The following is a 13,710-nucleotide window of genomic DNA, read 5'->3' as shown; positions in this document are numbered from 1 at the left end:
TAAGAATACTCCAAACAAGAAAATCTAAAAAACAAGGTACACGGCTCGTGTAAGAAAGATTCATCTTGATATCTTACGTTATCTCAGAAAAAAAAAAAGAAACTGTTAGAAAAGACGTCAGCGGTTATCTGAAGATTGTCACACAACTATTAAAATTAAAAACTTGAATGATACATGTAGTGAAAGAAATATTACCAAGAAAGGAAAAACAGCTTTTCACAACGGTAGTCATCATTCATATTCAGCCTTGTTTGGCAACATGGTTTCCTGAAACTCCTTATTTAGTGGCATGCGCATACATGTACATGCCAACAGTTCAGGTGAAGATACTCTTATTCACGGCGAAGCATAGCATACTGTTGTGTTTCGAACATTGTTGCAATCCAAAAGTGTCAGTGAACATACTGTTTCCAGACCCTCTTGGCGAACGCTAATGCGAATAATTTCAGCATTGACCTGCTGTTCAGACAAACTATCTTGTTGTTTGTCCTCGGACATAAATTTTAATCTGTGGTAGAATGGTACATGACCCCATTGGTTATCATGCGCTCGTAAGCTGTGGATGATGAAGGCAATCCTGCCGTTGCATTTTTAAATATGTGAACGGTCTCGAGCTCTACACCTTTCCCAAGTGGCGGTGCAAACCAAACTTTCGAAGCACGCTGCAGCAAGCGGTTCTGAAACAGTTACTCAACGTAATCAAAGACACATGTTTGTACTTTGTAGCTGCCAAGGAAATACGGCACCGAGAGGTCCAAAATTGAAAACACTTTTTATGCAATATGAGTCAAACAAAAAAAATTGAAGGCAGCCCTTTCAATTTTAGCATTCTAAATATGCGAGACTTAGTCCACAGTGGAACTGGAAATTCAGCAGGAAGAGGACCACGCGTCCGAAACACTGATACGATTACCGTGACTTGCTCCCTAATAGGGACTTTGAGGAGAACGTACTCGTTTCACAATAAGGTTATTACTTGCTCCTCACTTTTGCACACCATTTTTTCCTTATTTGCTGTGCTCGTGTTAGTGTACCTGGCAGCCCTTTGAATTGTAGCATTCTGAAGATGCTTGACTTAGTCCGCAGTGGACCTGGAAATTCAGCAGGAAGAGGACCACGCGTCTGAAATGCTGATACGGGCACCGTGACTTGCTCCCTAATAGGAACTTTTAGGAGGACGTACTCGTTTCACAATAAGGTTATTACTTGCTCCTCACTTTTGCACACCATTTTTTCCTTATTTGCTGTGCTCGTGTTAGTGTACCTGGCAGCCCTTTGAATTGTAGCATTCTGAAGATGCTTGACTTAGTCCGCAGTGGACCTGGAAATTCAGCAGGAAGAGGACCACGCGTCTGAAATGCTGATACGGGCACCGTGACTTGCTCCCTAATAGGGACTTTTAGGAGGACGTACTCGTTTCACAATAAGGTTATTACTTGCTCCTCACTTTTGCACACCATTTTTTCCTTATTTGCTGTGCTCGTGTTAGTGTACCTGGCAGCCCTTTGAATTGTAGCATTCTGAAGATGCTTGACTTAGTCCGCAGTGGACCTGGAAATTCAGCAGGAAGAGGACCACGCGTCTGAAATGCTGATACGGGCACCGTGACTTGCTCCCTAATAGGGACTTTTAGGAGGACGTACTCGTTTCACAATAAGGTTATTACTTGCTCCTCACTTTTGCACACCATTTTTTCCTTATTTGCTGTGCTCGTGTTAGTGTACCTGGCAGCCCTTTGAATTGTAGCATTCTGAAGATGCTTGACTTAGTCCGCAGTGGACCTGGAAATTCAGCAGGAAGAGGACCACGCGTCTGAAATGCTGATACGGGCACCGTGACTTGCTCCCTAATAGGGACTTTTAGGAGGACGTACTCGTTTCACAATAAGGTTATTACTTGCTCCTCACTTTTGCACACCATTTTTTCCTTATTTGCTGTGCTCGTGTTAGTGTACCTGGCAGCCCTTTGAATTGTAGCATTCTGAAGATGCTTGACTTAGTCCGCAGTGGACCTGGAAATTCAGCAGGAAGAGGACCACGCGTCTGAAATGCTGATACGGGCACCGTGACTTGCTCCCTAATAGGGACTTTTAGGAGGACGTACTCGTTTCACAATAAGGTTATTACTTGCTCCTCACTTTTGCACACCATTTTTTCCTTATTTGCTGTGCTCGTGTTAGTGTACCTGGCAGCCCTTTGAATTGTAGCATTCTGAAGATGCTTGACTTAGTCCGCAGTGGACCTGGAAATTCAGCAGGAAGAGGACCACGCGTCTGAAATGCTGATACGGGCACCGTGACTTGCTCCCTAATAGGAACTTTTAGGAGGACGTACTCGTTTCACAATAAGGTTATTACTTGCTCCTCACTTTTGCACACCATTTTTTCCTTATTTGCTGTGCTCGTGTTAGTGTACCTGGCAGCCCTTTGAATTGTAGCATTCTGAAGATGCTTGACTTAGTCCGCAGTGGACCTGGAAATTCAGCAGGAAGAGGACCACGCGTCTGAAATGCTGATACGGGCACCGTGACTTGCTCCCTAATAGGGACTTTTAGGAGGACGTACTCGTTTCACAATAAGGTTATTACTTGCTCCTCACTTTTGCACACCATTTTTTCCTTATTTGCTGTGCTCGTGTTAGTGTACCTGGCAGCCCTTTGAATTGTAGCATTCTGAAGATGCTTGACTTAGTCCGCAGTGGACCTGGAAATTCAGCAGGAAGAGGACCACGCGTCTGAAATGCTGATACGGGCACCGTGACTTGCTCCCTAATAGGAACTTTTAGGAGGACGTACTCGTTTCACAATAAGGTTATTACTTGCTCCTCACTTTTGCACACCATTTTTTCCTTATTTGCTGTGCTCGTGTTAGTGTACCTGGCAGCCCTTTGAATTGTAGCATTCTGAAGATGCTTGACTTAGTCCGCAGTGGACCTGGAAATTCAGCAGGAAGAGGACCACGCGTCTGAAATGCTGATACGGGCACCGTGACTTGCTCCCTAATAGGGACTTTTAGGAGGACGTACTCGTTTCACAATAAGGTTATTACTTGCTCCTCACTTTTGCACACCATTTTTTCCTTATTTGCTGTGCTCGTGTTAGTGTACCTGGCAGCCCTTTGAATTGTAGCATTCTGAAGATGCTTGACTTAGTCCGCAGTGGACCTGGAAATTCAGCAGGAAGAGGACCACGCGTCCGAAACACTGATACGATTACCGTGACTTGCTCCCTAATAGGGACTTTAAGGAGAACGTACTCGTTTCAGAATAAGGTTATTACTTGCTCCTCACTTTTGCACACCATTTTTTCCTTATTTGCTGTGCTCGTGTTAGTGTACCTGGCAGCCCTTTGAATTGTAGCATTCTGAAGATGCTTGACTTAGTCCGCAGTGGACCTGGAAATTCAGCAGGAAGAGGACCACGCGTCTGAAATGCTGATACGGGCACCGTGACTTGCTCCCTAATAGGGACTTGTAGGAGGACGTACTCGTTTCACAATAAGGTTATTACTTGCTCCTCACTTTTGCACACCATTTTTTCCTTATTTGCTGTGCTCGTGTTAGTGTACCTGGCAGGCCTTTGAATTGTAGCATTCTGAAGATGCTTGACTTAGTCCGCAGTGGACCTGGAAATTCAGCAGGAAGAGGACCATGCGTCTGAAATGCTGATACGGGCACCGTGACTTGCTCCCTAATAGGGACTTTTAGGAGGACGTACTCGTTTCACAATAAGGTTATTACATGCTCCTCAGTTTTGCTATGCTCGTGCTTGTGTACCTGGCAGCCCTTTAAATTTTAGCATTCTGAAGATGTGAGATTTAGTCCACAGTGGAACTGGAAATTCAGCAGGACAGGACCACGCGACTGAAACACTGATACGGTCACCGTGACTTGCTCCCTAATAGGGACGTTTAGGAGAACGTACGCGTTTCACAATAACGTTATTACTTCTTTTATTATTATTATATTATTATTAATTTTTCATTGCCTGTACTCGTGTTAGCGTGCCTGGCAGCAATTTAAATTTGAGCATTCTGAAGATCCGATACTTAGTCGGCACAGGAACTAGAAATTCAACACCGGCAGGCACCTCAACCACTTCTAGGCGCATCGTGGTTGTGCCTACAATAGAGTTTTTGGAGAACATACAGGGTCCACGATAACATTACCCCTTCCTCCCCTCTTGAGTACACTACCCTATGTATTTTCTCTATTCGTGTCAATGTATACGAGGCGGCCGATTGAATTTTAGGATACTGCAGATGCGAGATTTCGTCTACAGTGGAACTTTGAAACGAGCAGCAGGGCCAGGCGTCTGCACCATTGACAGGCGCATCCTGACGGTGCCCATAATAGAGTTTTAAGAGAACGTACATGACCCACGATGGCGTTCCCCCTTCCTCCCTACTTTGATACACCACTCTTTCTATTATTTCTATTCACTTTTAGTGTACCTGGCGGCACTTTGGATTTCAATATTCAGACATAATCAATTTGGTGACGGGCCCATGCTGCTCAGGCACGTGGTCGTTCCCAACCTACATTAAAGTGAATATCACATCTGGAAACGTGTGTATGCGACCGGTGCGATAATGTGTGGCACTGCTTTACAGTCTACATAGCCAAATTTCTCTCACGAAAACGGCTTACACACCAAATAAACGACTTGTTAAGATCTGTATTACGCCTGCGCCTACGGAAGCCCTCACGATAATGAGATAATGACCCCTTGGAGTGACAAAGGATTGCGGTTTCTTCGCTTTTGCTGTATATGCGAGGGGCGTTCAAGTCAAACCGGGACTTTCTGTCTCCTGAGTGTACAAATGGCTCGCGCTACTTCTTTTTTGCCATTTTCACACGCGACCAGCTTCCGCATTCACCACGTGGTGGTCCAAAGTTTGTGGAAAGCAGAAGACACGTGCTGGACAAGATGGCCGACAACGAGGTGAGCGCGCACATCGAACAGTGAATTGTCATGTTTCTCGTGATTGAAGGCGTAAAGTGATCCGAAATTCACAAAAGACCTCAGGCACAGTATGGCTACGATACACTTAGCCGCAGCAAAGCGTTTGAGTGGTGCAAACGGTCCCGAGACGACCGTACTTTAGTGCAGGACGATCCCGGCCGGGGCGACTCAGACCCCAGTGCCACATTTCTTGAGATCATCCAACTTGTGGAGCGCCTGATCTTCAAGGACCGACGGATAGAGCGCCTAGAACTGGATCGAAAGACTGACCTTTCTGTGGGAACATTGAGCACTATCATTCATGAACACCTCCAGTTTCAAAAACGTAGTGCACGTTGGCCCCCGAGGCAGCTGTCCGTGTTTGACCGGCAGAGAAGATTGGAAATCTCCCAAGAGCGAAGGTACCATTTCGACACTAAAAGACAGCCGTTCCTTGATCGGATCATCACGTGCGATGAAACGTGGGTGCACTATTTCACTCCTGAGTCTAAACTGTACATCCCCACCCGTCATCTTGAAATAAAGTTGTTGTTGTTGTTCCTGAGTCTAAACGCGCATCAAAACAGTGGAAGCGTCCGGGCTCGCCAACTCCGAAGAAGTTCCGAAGCACCCCGTCTGCGGTTGAGGTCATGGTCACGGTTTTCTGGGACAAGGCTGGCGTTGTTCATGTTGATTTTCTGTCCAGTGGTACCACCATCAATTGTGCATATTACTGCCAGGTTCTTAGGGATGTGCATCAGACGCTGAAGCAAAAGTGGCCGGGCCTCATCACCAAAGGTGCCCTCCTCCTACAGGACATTGCACGCCCGCATACCGTGTATCTCACGATATGCACCTTACAGGAAAATTGGCTGGGAGTTGCTGCCACATCCCCCTTACAGTCCAGACCTCTCCCCCTGCTATTTCCATCTCTTCGGGCCACTGAAGGCGTTCCTTGGGGGCCGCCACTTCAGCTGCGACGACGAGGTCAAGAATGCGATCCGATCATGGCTGCTACGCGCCGGTAGGGATTTCTACGCTACTGGCATCCAAGCCCTCGTGAAACGCTGGGACAAGTGCATTAGTGAAGCTGGAGATTACGCTGAAAAAAGAAACTACTTTCTCGCCTGTAAGTTCATTTTACTTTTGCGAAAAATGAAAAGTCCCGCTTTGACTTGAACACCCCCCGTAACATCACGATCACGTAGGCTAGCACACCAATGGGAACGCAAACCATGCGATTGTCTCCGAACTCGTCTGTTTGGCGTTCGCATGGTAGTATACCAGCCATATTGCGTTGCGTGTACGAATATGTCCTGCGACAACCCAGAAACAAGCAGCATTGCAACACTCCGCAAGTCGATCTTGCCAACCCACCTCGCCGGCCACAGAAAGGCAGGTACTGATTGGACTCTTCTCTGTGAGCCTTTCTCTGATTTCCCGAGAGGAAACCCGCCATATACCCTCAACACTCGGCGTCTGTTGTTGTCTTGCATTACGTGAAATTGCACAGTAAGTGGTCCAGTAATTCGTGCCGTATTTTCGGTGGAGTAAGTGCTCTTACAGGAGCATAGGGCTCCAAAATATCTCAGAAGGAGTATTAACTAAGATTACATGCCCCGTGATACATATTCCCATAAAGAGAACGCGTGCGGCTTGCGAACATGGTGCGCAGGAGAGTTTTCAATCTCGCCTGTCGCAAAACGTACTTGCCCTCAGCTGCGACGTCACGTTATCCGCCCAATAGTGAGGTTCCTTTTTGCATTACCTGCGCGTCTCATATAGAACACTCGATTTCTCGTTTTGGCCCCTCGGCATCGATTCTCAGCAGTCAGTAGAAGTGCTCCGCTGATCTGACATCGCAACACATCAGAATGAGCTAGAAGGGATCACAGCCGCTGTTCGAGGCGTCTTCCAGCCTCCTTTTAATACGGTAAGCACAGTGCTTATATTCAAGCGCCGGTTAAAGAACTCTAAGGTGGACACAACAAATCAAAAAATAATATTCATTATTCTTTTGGCGTCTTACAACAGAGGCGAAGACAGCTACGATGGATTTACCTTTGCTAGCATGGAGATCTTCATAACGAAGTGATCACCACGAGCGTAAACAATGTAATCCAGGACAGCATAATGCACTATTTTGTAGCCCCAAAGTGCTTTCACTGCAGCTTTGCCTTCATCTGTGCTTAATGTAATAATAGTAGCGTTTTCAAAGCTGCCACGAGACAAACAAAAGAATTAGTGTATCCTGCTTTTCGAACCATGTAGCAGGACAAAGATGCAACAGAATAAACGATTTCAATGATCTCGACCTTAGAGGAAATTCTGTGATACTTGATAACTTACTGATCGTACATGTCAATGCCGAACTCAGTTGTCTTGGACTTCATGGCCTCCTCCTTAAATTTAGCAAGTAAGGCTTTATCGTCGTCAGTAATTTCCTCGTATTCGTTGTAGTTGAAGCCTTCAGGTAACACACCAAATGTGTGAAAGAGGAAGTCGCAGAGCCCGTCGGGAGGATAAGGGTAATCTGGTTTCATATCCCGCTTGTAGCTGCACAACAACGGTCTCTGCGACAGAGGTTTTCCTGGACGAAAACAGGTGGAAGCCTTTTATTCGTGAAACTGGAGTACCGGTGACACCTGTGTTGAACCGGCCCAATGTTGACAACGCAGAGCCGATACAGCGTTATTCTCCACAACGTACAGTTTATCTTTGCACAGTATGTTAAGCAGTCTGCTCTGTTCGCTCAGTGACATACCTGGATCCGACTGAGTGCGGCAAATGCCTGGCAGACCGGCAAATGCGCAAGTATTAGACGTAACTAACATTCTGCTTCATATTTTTGCCAGAAATCTTGCAGTCCTCTGGAGCGAACTGACGCACAGTTATCTAATTCTGCACTCCTGTATACATAGATGCTGCACTGCAGTACTCGTGGGTCACCTCCGCCAGCTAGCTATACGTGCTTCTCTTGGATTATCTACAATCACGTGATCGTCGAAGCAGCGCCACCTAACGAAGAACATGGCTCTATAACCGCCTGACGACCAGACGCCGCTCTGCAGTCTTATGGAGCGAACTGACGCACAGCTTTCTAATTCTGCACTCCTGTTTACATAGGGACGTAATTGTCATTAACATTGTGACCTTACTGGCTCCATTCGACTGCAATCAGTATGTCTAACAAATGTTTGGCATGTATGAAATTTGTGCCCTCTGATGACACAGCAATCGTGTGCTCCTCGTGTCGTAATTATTATCATTGTGGCACCAGCATCAGCCTTACAAGAACACGCTTAACAGCCATGACTATAGTTCACATCGAGAATCATGGATATGTAAAACTTGTTCTGTACATAAGAAGTGGGGTGGCAGAAGTGAAGAACAGCCGACTTTGCAGGTGCTACTCACCGCAATTCGAAGCAATGGTCAGAAGACTAGCGAGACGTTGGAAAGAATACGGTATGTTGAGCAAAGGTTGGACAGCATTGAAACAAAATATGATGAAGTTGTTAGCCGAATAAATGTCACGGATACAAAATAACAGAGATGGACCGAATGCTGAAAGAGAACAATGACAGAATAATTGCGCTATAGAAAACTGTCAATTACAATGAACAGAACGGCCGCCGACTCGACGTTGAAATCCAGGGCGTATTTGCCTTCATGAGTGAAAACCTTATCAAAGTATTGGATGATCTATCAATAAAGATAAATCTTCGACCAATTTCTGAGACTCCTGTGGAAGCATACCACAGGCTTCCAACAAAATCACCCACAAAGCTTCCAATCATACTGATTCGCTTCAAGGACACATGTGACGTGCTGGCATAGGTAATGGCCAACAAAGAAATTAAAAAGTTACCCAGTCAGCCTGAATACGATGATTTATTTTCCTGCGAGAATCTTACTCGTCAAAACAAGATTCTCTTGAGGTTAACAAAAGGGCGAACTAAAGAACTTGGCTATATGTGACGACAAACAGAGAACTCCGTTCCCGAAGGAGTTGCTTCTGTCCATGCACGCGCCCGCCCCGCGCCTCTTCTTTCATATGTCACACCTCCCCCCCCCCCCCCGTAGTTCACCGGTGACACTTTCCGTATGATTGTGTATGGACCCTCCATGACTGGCACAAGTTTCCCCCTCTGTTGGCCTGCCAAGGCGTCTCGTAGAGAACATGACCACCAGGGCTCAACTAGGTGGGAATGAACTTCTTGTCATACAGCACCTTGTTTTTGTTCTGGTAGGCCAAGGAGTTCAAGACAGCTTGCCGTCGTGCCTCTTCTAGCGGCACTAATGGCTGAGAAAGAGGTGGCTGGTATGAAGGAAATCCAAAAAGCAGGTAGCTGACGGCGAACCCGGTGACCTCGTGTGGGGTGCGGTTGTACTCGTCCATGACCTCCGCCAACAATTCCTACCAGGGCGTTCGCGGTCTCTCATTGATTTTGCACTTGAGACGCGTGAGGATTGTTTGTTTGGCACGTTCATTGAACCCATTGCATTGCGGGTGCTGCGATGATGTGAACAGCTGATGGATGCCGTGGTTCTTCAGAAAGCGCTTAAACTTATTGGCAGTGAACCCCGTTCCACGGTCCGAAAGGAACTTCCGAGGTTTGCCAACGGAGAACGTCTCGCGTAGGCACGAAATGTAGGAGTCGACATTTTCGTGTTTGTGCGGAAATGCCCATGCATACGGTGTGGCGTGGTCGATCAGTAAGCGAATAAATCTTTTGGGAGAACCATAACCAGCAAGCCCTCCTATTATGTCCATGGCGAGAACATCAAACGGCTGATCCACTGGTGGCAATGATTCTAGCCAACCAAACTTCTTCGCTTTCTATTTCTTGCATCGCTGACAAGTATCACAATGCTTCACGTAGTTAATTACGTCGGATAGTAAGTCCGGCCAGAAATAGGGTGGAGAGATCACAGATACCGTCTTTTTGACGCCAACATGCCCGAAAAGCTGGTGAGCGTTCTGTAGTATCTTGTTACGGAGCGAGGCTGGAACGTAGATCTTGTTAATGTTTCCTTACCATGGGGACACCATTGAGCAATGTGTATGGTCCACGAGGCCTATCCGACGGATCCTCCTGCAGCTCCTCAAGAGTCAACAACTGCACAGTCGGTATCCGGGATGTGTATTTATATTTGCTAGCCAGCACAGAACCCGGAGGGAACCCAGAGGGAGAAAAGCGCTGCTGATTGGTAGAAAGAGAGGAGGTGTACTACACAGAGCGACTGTATGGCGCTCCTTCAAACCACGACGCGGAAGCGCGGCTCATTGTTTGTTTACCTTTTGCACAAACGAACACAGTCGACGACATACTGCGAAGTCTCGTGGTTTCGACTACCTTTTCGTGTGTTGTTTGTTGTATTCCTTAGACGCCGAGAAATGTTGCCCCCTATGCACCAACTCATTCGCATAACCTATAACTTCGCTGCTGTGCCTGACGTAGAGGTGGCTACGACGACAATGACAGTGTGCACGTGCAGTGCAGCATGAATGACAAAATTGGTGACGCGAATAGCAGCTGCGGGTAGCACTACTGCGTGCACGGGTAGCAGCGCGATGTAGTGCACTACTTATTCATTGTGTCGCTCTTGGAAGTGTTACCACTATTTAAATAAATCAAGCAGGGAGTGTTTCACCTTTCACATGTCTTCATAGCCTTGTAAATAATCCACGAAGTGCTTGTCATAGCCTTCTATTGCCGCAACCATTCTGTGGCGTCATCGGCAATCGCAAGGGTAGCGCGGAGAACTTCGTTGTTGATGACTGGATATCCTTAACGCAAGTAACATCAGACATCATCTGGGGAAGTGGGCCGCTAGAAGGGCTGATTAACACGGTGTGATCGGGGATACACGTTTGGGATTGCAAAAATGACAACTTTCGTTTGCCGGAAAAAATGAGACGCAAGCGCGGACTGGAAGACGAGAGATTGTTACAGCTCAACAAATTGAAGCAGGACGATCCAATGATCATTGTAACAAACGGGAAGTTCGTGCAATAAAAAAGAGGGTTCAGCTAGGGAAGTGGCTGTAAAACAACAACTCCGTGTGGATGTGACATTAGGCGGCCTACGCAGCGGGATAGCGTTTTGTATATATGTGCATCTTGCGTCCTTTCAGTACATGTCAGTGTGTGTGTCCAGACTCGCGGTGTCTTTTTTTTTTCATCTGCTCGAGGAAAATCCAGAGTTTCGACAGAGAACACTGCAGCTTGGTTGTTTTTTTCTACAGAGCGGATATTTTATCATTTCCAGAAAAGTTCGGCACGCGCATCCTCCTCGCTTTGCGCGCGTATATGCGTATATGTACACATGAACGTGGCGAAGGGTCATAGGATAGGATAAAAATAATGCTCGGCAGTGTCAAGCATGGTTAAAAGAAGATGTTCTGGCGCTGGTGATTTTTGTCTTTTTCTTTTCCGTAAAGATGAACCTAATGGGTCGGAATGTGCAACTTACGCAAGGGAATCCATGAGAACGAGGGACAGTTGCTAACTATTGGCCCCAAGCACGAGGGTGTTGCCAGAAATCAATGAAGACGTTGAAGACAAAATGACGTTAAAGTCGTGAGAACTTCATTAACTACTTAAAACACATCTTTGGGCGTGTTGTTAATAACTAGACATACTTAAAATGGCTAAAGAACGAGCCCCCATCCCTCCAGACACACACACACTCTGTGTCGAGCATGGAGAAAACGATTGGGGGGGGTTTGGATAAATCACTGACGAGGGACGGGACGTACGCACGTTGATTTATCCAGGCCTCTCCCTACATCCCCATAAATTCTCAATGATTGAGGGACGACATCACCTCTTTTTCTTTATCATTTGTTTTCAATTGTGTTTTAAGCGCTAAAAGAAGAAAAGACTATCCACCATTTAGCGCTTTTAACCACATTGATGATGTCCCAACAGGCTGTCTCAAATGGGTGCGATTATACAGACATAACCTGCAGTACGCAGGCCACAGTATGCACTCCTACAGAGACGCGAATGCCCCGACACCGGCGGACACAGCAGCCTTGCGACGGAGAACGCGGTATTATACAGCCCCCTCCGTGTAGTACACCTCCTCTCTACCGACCAATCAGCAGCGCTTTTCTCCTCCGAGTTCCCGCTTGGTTCTCCTGGCTAGCAAATAGAAATACGCATCCAGGATAAGGTATCAGCCTCGACGTTGGCAGTGCCTCTTTTGGCACCTGAAGGTGACGTCATACATCGATAATTTAAGCGACCAGTGTAAAAGTCACCCAGTTGGGTGTTTTATGGTCTTGAGCCATTGAAGCGTGGAATGGTCTGTTACTGCCGTGAAAGGATGCCCGGAGGAGGAGGTAACAATGCCATTTGTCTACGGCATCGACAACAGCAACGCATTCCGATTCTGTGACTGCATAATTCCGTTCATGTTTGAGGAGTTTACGTGAATGGTATGCAACTGGGTGTTCCGTGCCGTTATCGTCAGGTTGCTTAAGAACAGCGCCAAGACAAGTCGAGGAAGCATCGCAGTAAACTGTACATGGGCGGTCCGGGTTAAATATCTGAAGGACGGGAGCACTAAGCAGGCAGCCTTTAAGTGTAGTAAAAGCTTGCTCACACTCTTCGAACCACTCCCACATGACGTCCTTTTGCAGAGGGGCAGTGAGAGGTGCGGAGATGTTGCTGACGTGTGGGATGTACTGTCGGTAGACATTGATTGTCCCATGGAAGCGCTGTAAATCCTTCGCAGTTTGGAGAACTGGAAAATTTCTTATAGCTTCCCCGTTCCACTCTTTGGGAGATATCTTCCGGTGTGAAATCGTGTGACCGAGATAGTCAATAGTGGTGCGAGCAAATCGACACTTCTTGAGTTTAAGCTTGATATTTTCCGTGGCCAATGCAGTTAACAAGGCGTGAAGACGCTGAAGATGTTCTTCAAGGGTCGTGGTATGGACCACGATATCGTCGAAGTAGTTAACGACGTTGTGGAGATCATGCTTGTCAATGATGGACTTGATAGCTCTCTGAAAAGTGGCTGACGCATTTTTAAGACCAAACGGCATTACCATCCATTCATAATGGCCGTTATGGGTGACAAACGCAGTCTTGGGGATGTCAGCGGGGTTCATCGGCACGTGCCAATAGCCTGAAGTGATGTCAAGTGTAGTAAAGTATTGGGAAGGACCCAAGGAATCCAGGACAACGTCGACGCGGGGAATGGGTTGACAATCGGGCAGTGTTACGGCGTTGAGCTTTCTATGATCTATATATACATCCTCGTTCTCGCTTCGCCCTTCTTCTCAGCCACGATAAGTGGGGATGCATAGGGTGAGAACGACGGTCTGATAAGGCCCTGGCGCAGTAGCGACTCGACGTGCTTTTCAATCTCTGCTTTATGCGCTTGTGATGTCCGATATGGGGTCGTACGGATCTGTAGATGGTTAGACAGCGAGACACTGTGCTGCTCAAGGGTAATGCCTATGTCCGTTTGCGACTTGGAAAACATTGGCAAATGTTTTCCGATGAGCTGCTCCAGAGCTATGTGCTGAGTTGATGTCAAATGAGAATAGTCAGAGTGATCCGATGGCAGAAGTACGGAAGGGGGTTGATTGAGAGCGGGCTTATCCAATGAGCGATGAGAGAAGTGTGAGCGTGAGCTTGGATTCAAAGGGGTCTCCCCTTGCAAAAGCGTGAGCGTAGGCAAATCCAATGATGGTCCAAAATGTGAGACGTTCAGAAGTAGTTCAGCTTTCATGCCACGGAGCACGTGTA

At 46.9% G+C, this 13,710-nt stretch overlaps 1 protein-coding gene across 3 annotated transcripts in view; it reads right to left on the bottom strand.

Moving 5' to 3' along the window:
* LOC135376477 (uncharacterized) overlaps positions 1-13,710 on the bottom strand; it is a 135,850-nt gene that overhangs the window by 103,080 nt on the left and 19,060 nt on the right. For all 3 annotated transcript variants that reach the window (XM_064608992.1, XM_064608994.1, XM_064608993.1), the window contains exons 3-4: positions 7,290-7,530; positions 7,002-7,158 (exon numbers count right to left, since the gene is read on the bottom strand). In XM_064608992.1, coding sequence (XP_064465062.1) covers positions 7,002-7,158; positions 7,290-7,530 — 398 coding nt within the window. The remainder of the gene's footprint in view (positions 1-7,001; positions 7,159-7,289; positions 7,531-13,710) is intronic.

This window comes from Ornithodoros turicata, unplaced genomic scaffold (assembly GCF_037126465.1).
Source record: "Ornithodoros turicata isolate Travis unplaced genomic scaffold, ASM3712646v1 ctg00001117.1, whole genome shotgun sequence".
In the NCBI taxonomy this organism is placed as follows: domain Eukaryota; kingdom Metazoa; phylum Arthropoda; class Arachnida; order Ixodida; family Argasidae; genus Ornithodoros; species Ornithodoros turicata.
The sequence above is the reverse complement of the archived record's forward strand: the minus strand, read 5'-3'. Positions and strand labels throughout refer to the sequence as shown.